This window comes from Calonectris borealis, chromosome 7 (assembly GCF_964195595.1).
Source record: "Calonectris borealis chromosome 7, bCalBor7.hap1.2, whole genome shotgun sequence".
NCBI lineage: Eukaryota > Metazoa > Chordata > Aves > Procellariiformes > Procellariidae > Calonectris > Calonectris borealis.
Genome location: NC_134318.1, coordinates 30,417,435 through 30,429,745, shown reverse-complemented (window position 1 = coordinate 30,429,745; position 12,311 = coordinate 30,417,435). Strand labels below are relative to the sequence as shown.

At 47.1% G+C, this 12,311-nt stretch overlaps 1 protein-coding gene across 1 annotated transcript in view; it reads left to right on the top strand.

Moving 5' to 3' along the window:
- Window positions 1-12,311, top strand: part of SH3PXD2A (SH3 and PX domains 2A) — a 267,687-nt gene that overhangs the window by 106,715 nt on the left and 148,661 nt on the right. Inside the window, exon 4 of the mRNA XM_075154979.1 lies at window positions 6,642-6,718. Within this exon, the coding sequence (XP_075011080.1) occupies window positions 6,642-6,718 (77 nt within the window). The remainder of the gene's footprint in view (window positions 1-6,641; window positions 6,719-12,311) is intronic.

Sequence of the window (12,311 nt, the reverse complement as noted above, 5' to 3'; positions counted from 1 at the left end):
GCCCTTTCCAGACCAAAAGGTGCATAATTTGCCTGCACCATGATTCCTGCCTTACTTTGGAGAGATGGGAGATTTGCAGCTGGGGCAGCTGAAGAGGAGATTACAGGAGCAATGGGTTGTTTGGGTGATAGCAGCAGGACATAGAGCAACATGAAGTAGCTCTTGGCTTGTGCAAAACACTGTACAAACAGTAACAGAGCTGTTAGCTTGAGATTTGCGCCCCGTGGCCCCCATCTGTCACTCCTGAATTTAAGCATTGGTGCTCATGGCTTTTCTCCTTCTTCCAGCTGTGCCTGCTGCTTGAATTCCCAAAGTCTGTACTAGCAAAGCTGTTCTAGAGCTGATGCTGTTGTCCCTGGAGGATAGCAGCCACCCCTGCAGACAGTGGAAAGCAGCCAGGTTCAGAGGTAGGAGCTCTTTGCTGGTGGGGAATCCATCCTCGCCTCTTGCCTGTCTTTGGTTTCCCCTTGCAATTCACATAAGGGCATATTCTGCTTAGCACCTCTAATGGAGGAAGATTTCTCTTCCTGGTGATATTCTTTTATACAAGCCATGTTATTTCCCATGCTTTATTGCTTCTCGGTGATTTTCTTTAACATTGCAGCTTATGCACATTAAAAACAGGATCCAAGTGCAGAAGGACACCCTCCCACCATCCCCCATATCTCAGGGCAATATTGTTATTGCCTGTGTTGGCTTTCCTGGCTGCCCCATCTGTCTCCATCACCTCTTGTCACCTTCCATAGTAATTCCTGCTGATTAGCAAAGGCCTTTATCAACTGAGGCTCTTTGGCAGCCAAGTTCAGCCAACAGTTCTGACTCTGTCACGAGTTTCTACTTATTAAAAAAGTCCTTCCCCCTCCCTCCGGTGGAAACAGAATGAATCATTTCCCTCCCCTTTCTTTGTCAGGAGCAAATGCCATCAGTGTTAGGACCCTGGCACTGGCTTTCTGACTCCAGGAAATCATGGATGAAACAATCCGTGGAAACTGGGATCCCCATGTAAAAGTAAGACATTATTTTGTAAGGAACACACCTCTTTTTTGGCCACTGTCAGATTGCCATCTGGTTGACAATCACACGTATTTCCATGAGAAACATAAAATTGTTCTTCTATCCCATTGTGTTGTGCTGTTGAATTAGCTATTTTACATTGCAAGGTGGCAGTGCGTATTTAAATGCTCCATTTGGGAGTTACATTGTGTGACAGGTGCCTGAGAGTTTCAGGCAGGACCCTGAGGTGGATGTCACAGCTTAAATGGGTTGAGAGGAATTTGTGTCATATCTGATTGCGCATCTGTGCTTCTTCAGTGTATAAAAATAATAATAACAGCTATGTGTAAGGAGTAGAAGCCTTCATAAAAATAGTTGAGCAGCAAAATGGTTTTAGTTACACTGGAGGAAGCCCAAAAGGAGAACCTGTAACTGCGTGAGGGCTAAATTTTTTACTCTTTTTTACCGATGCAACCCCAGAGTAACTGCAGAAAGAGTCTGACCTCATCTCATAAGTAGACTGTCTCTGAGAAGTTGATCTTAGGTTGAACACATTGCTTGGCAATATATATACAAACCTGGTACCTCCCAGGTTCTCAGGTAAAAGGAGGAGAGAACCAACAGCACAGTAACAAAAACAACACGACGAGGCAGAAACAGGAGCTCTTCCCTGCTCTGAGGAGACAGCTGACTGGCAGAGCCTCACAGCTGGAGCTCCTGTAGTCAGAGGCAGCACATGTCTCTTAAACATAAATCAGATGAGACGTTACAGTATTTTTAATGCACCCATTAGTCTTCAGCTGTCCGCTGTTGAATATTTATCATATGGCTTGCTTCACGTACTGCCCTCTGAAGTGTGGTGACTTGAAGTAGAAGATTAAATGTGAATACGCATTTGTCCATCGTCCCTTTGACGCTGGGTTTGGGCTCTTCCTCACCTCTGACAGACGCTCCTTACATGAAACGACTGGTGTCCTTAGACCAATCTGTCACCCAGACATCCCTTGAAAGGAGACTCAAGCTCAGCAATCAGAGAGTAAGAGCAAGAGGTGGATCTGTTCTTTGGTAGATTTGGAAAGGAGATAAACAGCAATTTCCCTGCCTCCCTGTTGCCCCTGCCGCAGCTCCCACTCGCTGCCTGGCTCCAAAGAGCCGCAAAGCTGGCAGCTCGGGGCTGAGCCACCGGCACAGTGATGGGATGAAGACATCTCTAGAAGGTCTCGAGTCCTAGACATACAGCACCTCTCCTTGGCAGTGAAAGGTGTGATTAGGAGATTTGTTTTAGAGGCTGTCTGCGAGCTTACAAATCTCCAGTCGAGGGCAATAGCTGCTGTGACTGGTGTCTGCTGTGATTGCAGGGGCTGTATAGCATATGTCCCTCTCCCTTGAAGAGGAAAGACTGGATTCTCCTGCTAGGCATCCCCTTGGGGACTTCTAGTGCTTCTCTGCCTAGTGATGCCCAGTGCTGTCCTGACTCCAGACTGTGCTCCACAGTGTCAGCAAGCCCACCAGGAGCTGGGCTTCTTCCCTGCATGAACCACGTCCTTGACCATTACAAACCATTAGGCTATGGACCCTTTTGGTGTGTTCAGCACAGACCTGGGAGGACCAGAGTCTTGCGATGCTTTTAAGCCTGTTTGTTCTTGGGATCCATGGTACTTGTTAAAATCTGTGCTACTCTAAGTATGAGGTTATGCAGGAATAAAGTGATATTCAGAGGATACCTTTAAGCTTGCAGAATCAGCAGCTGCCAGAGTCTCCTGCATAGCTTTATTCTTCCCACTTTGTGCACCCGCTGTGTATACAGGAGGAAACTGAGGTCTTGTGGGAGAAGAGGTGTGTGGTCGCGGAATTAAAGACTACATGTATATATATACAGAGAGATGAAGGGATGACTTAAGATGTCCCCTACAATGCTAAACCTGATACTTTGCCTCTTATCCACATTAATTTCCTAGGAATAATATTTTCTTTAAAGAAAAAAGGATAAAAATAAATATTGTTATCCTGCATTAGCAGCAGGGCTGGAGCCCTGTGTCTTCCCCACATCTCTTTCCCAGTGCTGCAGTCCTCGGACTAATATGTGCCAGACCTCCCTTGGCCCGGTCCGAGCCTGGCACATTGGTGAATGAACTATTTGCCCGAGGCAGCACCATCCCACATAGCCTATGGCTTCCCATCCGAGTCTGAGACAGGCTTCCTGTTCACTTCCTAGCTGGGCTGCAGCATGGTTAAAAAGCCGCTCGTCCTTCTGTAAAACGGGGGTGTAGTGCCTGAGGAAGCTTAAAAGAGCTGCAGTAAAATTCAGGAGAGAGGAAGCAGCACTCTATGTACTCATGTAGTAGAAGATCCCTTCCTTAGAGATGTGGAAACTACCCAGAGGAAAAGCCAAGCGGCACATAACCACTACTCCACCCTCGCAAGGAAATTGCCTGGGCTGTTCTGCATTTACCGGCCACCCCGGGACTTCCTGGCTTCACGTTAGCGCTGCATGAAATGCTCCTTTCCACTGCCGTCCTGAGGGCTCCTCTGAGGGCTCCTCGCTGGCTCTTGCGTGCCCCCGCTGCTGGACTGTCTGCCTGCTCTTTATTTCTCTGTGGCGACCCTAGCTACCTCGTTAGGCAAAGCTTTCCGTTAATGGGGTCTGTGCCCAGTGCACCCAGCTGGAGACCGTAAAGAGTGGGTCTCTCACGTTACCTTCCTTTTCCATGGGACCTCCCCTGCTTTTGAAGGAAGACCAGTAGAAATGGGGGAACTAGAGAAAGCAGTAGTAACTCATACTGGATCTGCAGTGGTTCCTGCTGGTTGGTCGTAATGGCTTTGGCCAAACTTCTGTCAGCACAGTCTGTCTTCCCAGAAAAGGGGAGAAGCTGGGCATTTGGGAAGTTGTCCGTCCTTAGATGTGCTTCCGTACCCCTGGCAATGAGTCTTCTCTGCCTGAGGACCCCCAGGATTTGTGAGGGGGTCCCTCCTTGCTGCCCACCGGAACTGGATGTGCTTGCGGAGTGTCCTTGTTTTTCTTCTTGCTTTTTTCTTTGTTGACTGCAACTCCGTGGTGCTCTAAACTACTCAACCTTCTCCAGATCTGTTTTGAATGCCATACTGGACTGGGCAGCTACAGATCTTCCCCACAGCCCTCATCGAGCCTTTTCCAGCTTCCAGTAGCAGAGGGAAAATCTTCCTTTTTCTGAAGGGATAAAAATGGAAGCACCTTCTGGGCTTTGCTTCATCCTAACACCACAGTCATCCTGATATTTTCCATCTCCATTTAAGGACTGAATTAAGACCCATCATATCCTGGGGTCTTTTTTGTAATCTGTGTTTAATATAACGTTTTTTATTATATTTATCTTGTTTCTTATGTTTGAGTCTTTCATTTATTATGTTACTTTGAATACTGGGCCTCTCTGTAAACTGTCTTTTTAGCAAAGCTGAATTGCATTTACAGGAGATCTTTAACGTGTTTAGGTCTTTGGTTCCTTTATGTTTTTACATGGTCACTTTTGACTCGTGGCTTGAACTGGAAACAGGAAAGCCAGAAAGTGAGAATGTTTCCAAAATGTCGCTTTCTCGTTGAGGTATATTTATACAAGTTGCAAAGAAGTACCAAGATCTCCCACACCAGCATTTCTGGAGCATTGAGAAAGGAACTGGTCTTTTTTCTACAGCTACCTCCACACCCCTTCCCCCCAAAAAAGCGGCTTACTGCAGTTATGCAGTACAAGTACAGTGTGATCCTGAAGGCTATCAGAAAGAATAAGAAATGTTTTGGAAGTGCAGATAGTTCTCCCCATTTACCAGGTAGAGAAGCAGGAAAGCAGCAATGTTTTGATGTGTCCAGAGTTGGTCGGTGCAGGGAGATGGAAGTGCCACTTTCCTTCTCCAGCAGCTTATTGACTAAATCACTCAATGTCAGATGAACGTCTCAGACACCTATTGAAGATTTCCCCTGTGCTCTGTGACCGCGTGGCATTGCATCCTACAGGGATGGCTCAGCACCAGCTTTGTAGTGAGATAACCACAGGGAACCCAGAGAGATAAATTTATGGCATTAGGAAATGGCTTTACCTCACAGGACAAACTGTTTTGCTGCCAGAATTGGGAATGGAGATAAACCACTTTCTCCTGTCTGAAACAAAAGGCTTTAACACCTTCCAGATTAGCAGCTACGGAGGAAAAGGCAACCAAAAGGGGCAGAGTCTGGGAGGGTTTAGAGCCTCTGCTACTGGACTGTTAAAGGCTGCTGTTTCATTAACCTCTCAGCTTGTGTAATCATGACAAAATCAAAGCCACATATTCAGATTTTGGATCTGATTTCATTTCCTAGTCCATTTTCTTATCCCATGATCTATGGATGAGTATCTCATTTGCCTGTTGGCAGAAGAAGTTTGGAGCAGGGGGTGGTATATATATGTCAGTGGTTTTTTTACATAGACATTTCATGGACTAAATAATGCTGGCAGATACTATTTTCTTCCACCACAAGGAGAACATATAATTTATTCTTGTCTCATTACATTAAAAGAAATACAGCACAAAAGAAAAAGGGAAGAAAACCACCAAAAAAGGATATGAAGATATAATCCCTTCAAGCCAAAAAAATACCAGCTCTATGACATCCTTGTGTGGGGGGAAACTCAGCTCCTAGATTATTTTGATAAACTTTGTTACAATCAGTTTCACACAAACCCCAGCCGTTTATTTAATCTTAACTGCTTGCAGAAATGTCATCCAGTAAAGACACTGAGGTTATTATTTTCTTTATTTTCAAAAAAAGAGAGTTTGTTTATTTTTCTTCTATTATTTGGTTTCCCTCTGTAGATTTATAAGGGCTCTGTCACCATCAGCCTTGTATTTGCTCGTGAGCTGGCTGTGTGGTTTGTCTGCCTGCAAGGGCAGGAGCATCCCCAGTGGGAGGCAGCTGAGTGGGCAGGCATGGGGTGCAGATGGAGCCCGCATCCCACCCCAGCGATGCTCCCTGCGCTGCCAGCACAGACGTGGCAAAGTGGCCCCGAAGTAGAAGGGAGTCGTAACATAGTGTCGGTCCATTCCAGGATAACGCCATCGCTAAAAGGGAACCCAAACTCTTTGTGTTATCTACAGGATGAAATCAGGAAAACTCCCTCTGCGCCGTGAGTCACTGGGGTCCCCTTTTGACGGCTCACAAAAGCGGGACTTGGGCGGCTGAGGTTTCACAGAGCTGCTGTGCCTTTGGTAGTTGTTGGCCATGTGCTGCATCTCCTGTGCAAACTTAAGACCAGCAGCTTCCAGCTGCGAGAGGTGCCACACATGCTCCCGTAATAGCTGCTGCCCCGCATCCCTCCGTCGCCTGCCCCGCAGCGTGTTTCTGTGCAGTTTGCTCCGAGGGCAGGAGCGGTGCTGCTCACACCTCCTCCGAGTGTGAGCTGGTGCTGTCTGGTAGCGACGGGGGGCCGCAGTCACACAAAGCTGCTGCTGTGTGAACCTCTCCAGTACTGGGACTCCTCTGTTGGGGGCATAACGGGGTTGCAGAGCTCAGCCACCAGCACTGCCGTGGTTGGAGCCCGGGATGAACCCCCGTCTGCTGACCTTTCTGCTCGGTGCTGTTGCGCTATCCTGCATGGCAGGCGATGCCCCTAACCCTCCCCTTTCATCTGTTCCCTCCTCAGGCAAGATCCTGTTCCGGAGGAGCCATGTCCGAGACGTAGCTGTGAAGAGGCTGAAGCCCATCGACGAGTACTGCAGGGTAAGAGCTCCGGGGGAGCGTCTGGCAGCCCTGCTGGGTCGGGGCTCACAGCCACCGCCAACGCTGGGCTTTCCCTGCCGGATACAACTAAGAGCTTCCTCTGTGTTGAGTCCATTGTAAGGAAGGACGGTCCTTCCCACACACCACCAGGACTAACAGGGCAGGTGAAAACAGGCTGCTGTTTGCTCCCAGGGTCCTCGCGGCATTTTCCCCTGCAAACTTTATGCACTGGGTTGGTGCCTCATTTACTCAGTAAAGACCGTAAGCCTCGTCTGCCCTAAATGTGGATTTTATTTCTACTTCAGCCTCGATGAATGCAGGAGTTGAGCAGGCAGAGAGGCACTGCTAAGATGGCATTTTCTTCTGTTCCCTGCCTGTCTGTCGCCCAGTGCCGCACAAGGGACAGTGCTGGCTGGCGCAGCACTGGGAGTGGACCGGTGGCTTCCAGGAGTGCTTCTCCTGATGGAGGAGGAGAATTTCCTCCTGGAAATTTATTGCAAGACAGAAAAGCATGGCTGTGGAGAAGAAAGTTAAGTCACCTAATCCTTCCTTTCTAGCTTCGAGTTTATATTTGATGATAATTAATCCTCTGACTGTAGATTAAAAGTCGTTTCTAAGCAAGGCGGATACCCGGTTTTTGTAGAGGTATCGAGGACGTCAGTCAGCGCATGATTTAAACCCCAGACTTCCTCTCTTATTTCCTGTGCGGTTTTCTTTCCGTTTTTAGAAAGCCAGAGGAGCAGGTGGAGGGGAAAAAATACATTCCCGAGAACTTCTCCAGTCAGACGTTTGCTCATCCAAAATTGGGAGCAGATCGCCGAAGCGCCTGAGGCGTGCTGGAGGGGGGGCAGTGAAACCCATGCCATCCGCACCCCCCGGGCGAGGAAGCTGCGATTAAAGTCTTATCTCATGAGATCAGGCTTTCTTGTGCGACAATTAACGCACTGTCTTCCTGCCGGCGGCCGAATGGCTTTCTTTAAAATATGTAGGGTCTCACTACGTCCCCAGCCGCCCTCCTTCAGACAGGAACTGCCCGCGACTGGAGCGGTGAGGGCTGATGTCAGGGTTCACCCAGCAGATGCGCGGTGGAGAAAGCACTGACCTACGCCGGGGGGGCAGCTGCTTCTCTGGGACCCCATTGTCTGTGCCCCAGACAGGCCCGACCCGACCCAGCCAGGCCCGCCGGCGCCCCGCCGGTCACAGCCGAGGGATATGTTGTGGCGTCGGCCACTGGCACAGTCGACACCGCGGCGCTGTGATTGCCGCCCTCCTCCTCGCTTCCTTTTTTTCTCTCCTGGAGAAGTCTGGCTCACTTCGCTCTGGTTTAGATGACACAGGGAAGATTTGATGCTGCTGCTCAGCTCGCAGACATGGCTGGATGCTTTCCCAAAGCCAAGCTATATCCTTAACCTGTTTATTCATAGGTGCTGCTTTTATGATCGTAGACCCAGCCGTATTAGGTTAAACCCCAGTTTCCTCCAGCCCCGTGTTTTCCATCTCCAGCAGCAGCCGCCGTGATGCCCAGCAGAGTATGAACCCTGGGTAAACATATAGTGACTTCCCCAGAATATTATCCCGGCTCACAAGTTTCATGTGCCTGATGTAGTGTCTTTTTATTTCATTTGCGGTTTACTGTAATTTGTATTTAATTTGCCTCAGTACTTCGCAGTAGAAGATGTTTAAATCTGGATGGCATTGGAGAGCTGAAAAGCTTGAGCAGGCATTGCATCTCATGTCTGCGTAAGCGCTTCAAGAGGGCTGCGTCCTCCATAGTGTGTTTCTGCATGGGATGTCAGGTCTTTAAGGAAAGAAGGCCCTGGCTAACTCATCTGTCCCCCTGGGGTGTATCTTGTTGGAGCATGTTTGACCATGGTCGTGCCTGAACAGTCTGGGCTGCAGGTGGGAGCTTTGGCCAGTGCCAGGAAGTAAAGCAATGCCAAGCTCTTTTTTCCATCCGCTGCATTTGACTCCATACCCGTGCCCAGACATTAATTTGTGTCCAGTGTGGATGTTAGGCAAGTTTGTGCCCACTCTTCAAAAACAGTATAGATGTAGCTATGATGTCCTGCCTATCATCCAGTATGGGCTGATTTCTTCTGCTTCCACTACAGCCTCCTCCTAATTACAGGGAGTAAAATGAAGGTGGTAGTTGGTCACGCCATTGCCTGGTACAGAACGTACCCAGTCATTCTTAAATCCCACAGCACACAGTTGGCAACCTGTGTAAATAGACAGAGGTGCCTGAGAGTGGCAACTCATACCTCTCCTAACCTTTCTAAGTCTGCACATTTTATGAGAATAAGTTTTTCTTTTGAACGTTTATGGTTCATCCAATTTGCATTTATTCAAAGAATGGTTGTCCTACGTTATTGCTGTTCCAAACCTGGCCCAGGATATGAAAGTCCACAAGACTGAAAATAATGATGAAAATCAGGCATTGAACTTCAAAGGTACAAAGAATGTAGGGAAACAGCTCGTAGAAGGAGAGCTTCTTGGTTCAGTGAAAGTGGTAGTTCTGTTACTGACCTTCAGCAGGGGCAGGATTTCATCTCTGGGGCTTAGGAGAGGCTTAAAATTCAGAAATGCTTTCTTGCTACCTTCACCGAAGGTCACCACTTACAAGGTTTCTGGGAACATGACCTTCATAACCTTACTGTAATCTTTCCATCCCTGTATGAAGTTAACCAGAAATGACAGAAAGCTATGAATTGGGAATAGAAAATTAGGTGGTAAGTCTGAACCAGAGTGGCCTCACTTCACCAGCCTAAACCAGACACAGGGTCTCTCTCCATTCAGCTGTAAATACGGAAGGAACCTGAGTGACTTGCTTAGCTCCAATGCCAACTTCTAGAAAGCTGAAGTGAAATACAATGAATCCCCCCTTGGTGTAAGAAGAGAAAATGTTGGGGTGGGTTTTTTTGCTATTAAAATAATATTACTCACTACTGTTTCCTACTCTGTGGCAGCTACTGGTGCATATGTGTGACTTGAGAGTGGGATCATGCCCACCTCTTTGGAAGCTGTTTTCTGCATTTCTTCCCCTGTCCAGTGGATGTTTTGACTCTTTAGAGAATTGTATAGAACTGTAGAGCAAGAGCATCATTTTGACAAGTTCAGTCCTGCTTCTATAAAAGAAGAGTGCAAAGCTCATGTCCTATGCTAGTCCTAAAATGGGTAGGCAGACAACATACTTTATTTTGAAATATTTAGAGAATTATGCTGGAATGATGTGGGTGAAGTTGATGGAGAAAATCTGACATGGGATAATAAAATGAATAAATGAGACAATAGACCTTTGTCCACTGGAATCCGTGAGGAAGCAGGGGAGGGAGGCAAGTTCAGACACAAAGTTTGTGGTAATTTTTTTGCCAGATGGGGGTTCTCCATCCATTTCACCTGCCCTGGAAGGACGAAGCACAGATGGGCTGTGGCAAATGAGCGGTGCAAATGTTCGACCATTTGTTGTTGTGTTTTTGCAGACTGTCTCTGACAGAGCGTGATTTGCATGGCTGAGGAGCAGGTCTGTCTTCTGCTGTTGGGATGTGTTGTGGCTCCTGCGCTGGACACAGGAGCAGTGACAGGCAGAGGCCGTCTGAGAGTTTGTGGGGATACTTGGCAGTAAGGGGAGGTCTCCAGAATGTTCTGTATCATGTTCTATATCTGTAGCCCTCTGCACCCTACAGCATCGGCCTCCCAACTCCTCACACCCAGGTGATTCTTCATTGCATTGTACCACTTTAGAGAAATGCAATCACAGAGGTAATTAGTCCAGTATTTTTGCTAAGGCTGCAAGAAACTTCGAAGTTGCAATGAAAAACAGAGGAGGGGGCACACAGGGGAAGATTTCCAGGACTTTTCTCATCTGTAAACATGAAAGTGCAGGGTCTGGACGTCCTTACTGGTATTCTGAGTGAGTTACCAAACAAACTGCGTTTTGCCAGTAAATGCGTGCTGCCCACTGGAATTGGTATCTCTGGATGATTTCCCTCTTAACTGTAGGCTTGGAATTATTTTAGTGTGATTTAAGGTCTTCTGGGCTCATTGGGCCTGGTTTTCTTAATATGTTTAGGAGTTTTTGCCAATGTGAAAGAAAGAGCAACTTCATAGCCTTGCCTTGCCAGGGGCATTTTATTTATTAAGCTTTTGATCTCCCAAACACACCTGTGGTGTGTGCTTGTCCGGTATGTACTGTCCTGTGTTCAAGAATGACCTCTCAGGTCGGTGGTTCACAAAACCACCGCTCTCTCCTTATGCAGCCCTCTGGGAAGACTCAGGCCAGCATTTGCAAATTTGCATCTTTGTGCGTGTTGGTCCTAATTGAGGGAAGCATCTTTGTGCAGGGAAGCTCTTAAGACGTGAAGTCCCATTGTCATAAACACTTACCTGAATTTGTCACATGCCTTTATGCTGTCCCGACTGGAGGTGGATTTAAGTAGAAGCTTAGAGGCTTTTCTATAGTGAGGCTTGAGTACCCAAATGCACACCACCTGAATAAAAATTAGATGAGCAAGTCACATCAGTGCCAGGAAATATAGGTCATTCTTTTATTAATGTTCACAGTGTGAGAGACCACACTTCAAAAACATAATTACCTCCCTCTTGGTCTCTCAGTCCTGCCTCTCTTTCAAGGTTTAATCCTTGAACTTGTCAAGACAGATACACAGATGTTTCTGTCTCTGTCCATTGTACAACTGAGCTAGTGCTGATTGAAGATGGAGTAATAGTTAGTCCTGGTCAAGAGTGAAAGGGTTTAAGTGAAAAACTTTCAAACTTTATTTGTCATTTTTTAATCTACATTTCAGAATCCTGATGTGTTAGACCAGCTGCAGTAATGAGAGTTAATTATTTGCAATGCCCCTCAGCACCTGGAGTAGAGCCTCGCTTTCCATTGCCTGATGGTCCTTCCATGCCAGAGGCCCAGAACTATGTCCCAGTTACTTCCAAAACTCTGCACCCTCTTTTCCTCCTTCCCTCAGCTCTTTATTTATTCCTGCATCTCTCCACTTCTTCTCCAGTCTGAGTCACCACCGTGTACTCTTCTTCCATGTCTCTATCTGACATTCAGTGTTTGCCATCCAACCTCCACAATTCAGTGCTTTGGGTTCAAGCTTGAGTTACTTGAGGGTCTCAACAAAACAGAAATGGAAAGTGTTTTCACGTAGGTGAAACAATTTATTTCTCTGTTCTGAGAAATGAACTATTTTAATTGCACCTTCCCCCTTGCTGGACTTACTGCCATTCCCAAATGTCTGGCAGTAATGATTAACGTTAATTAAAATGATAAACAGTTGAGAACAGGATACTTAATATGAAAAGTCAGGGAGTCATAACCATGCGGTACTTTCAGCTGTCTCTGTGTCTTTGTGTGCAGAGCTGGGATTAACCCCACTGAACATCAGGGATCCAAGAACGATATATCTGAACTCCCTCCCTCAATGGGCTGCGGGGAGACAGTCAATGATTCACCCCACCCAGAGCTAGATGTCCATGGTGGGGTAGACAGAGCAGCCCCTGAGGGTGCTGGTCTTTCTCAAGCGATTATACAAGTTGATAGACAAGTGAGACTAGTCTCCCATTTTAGACATATAAAGTT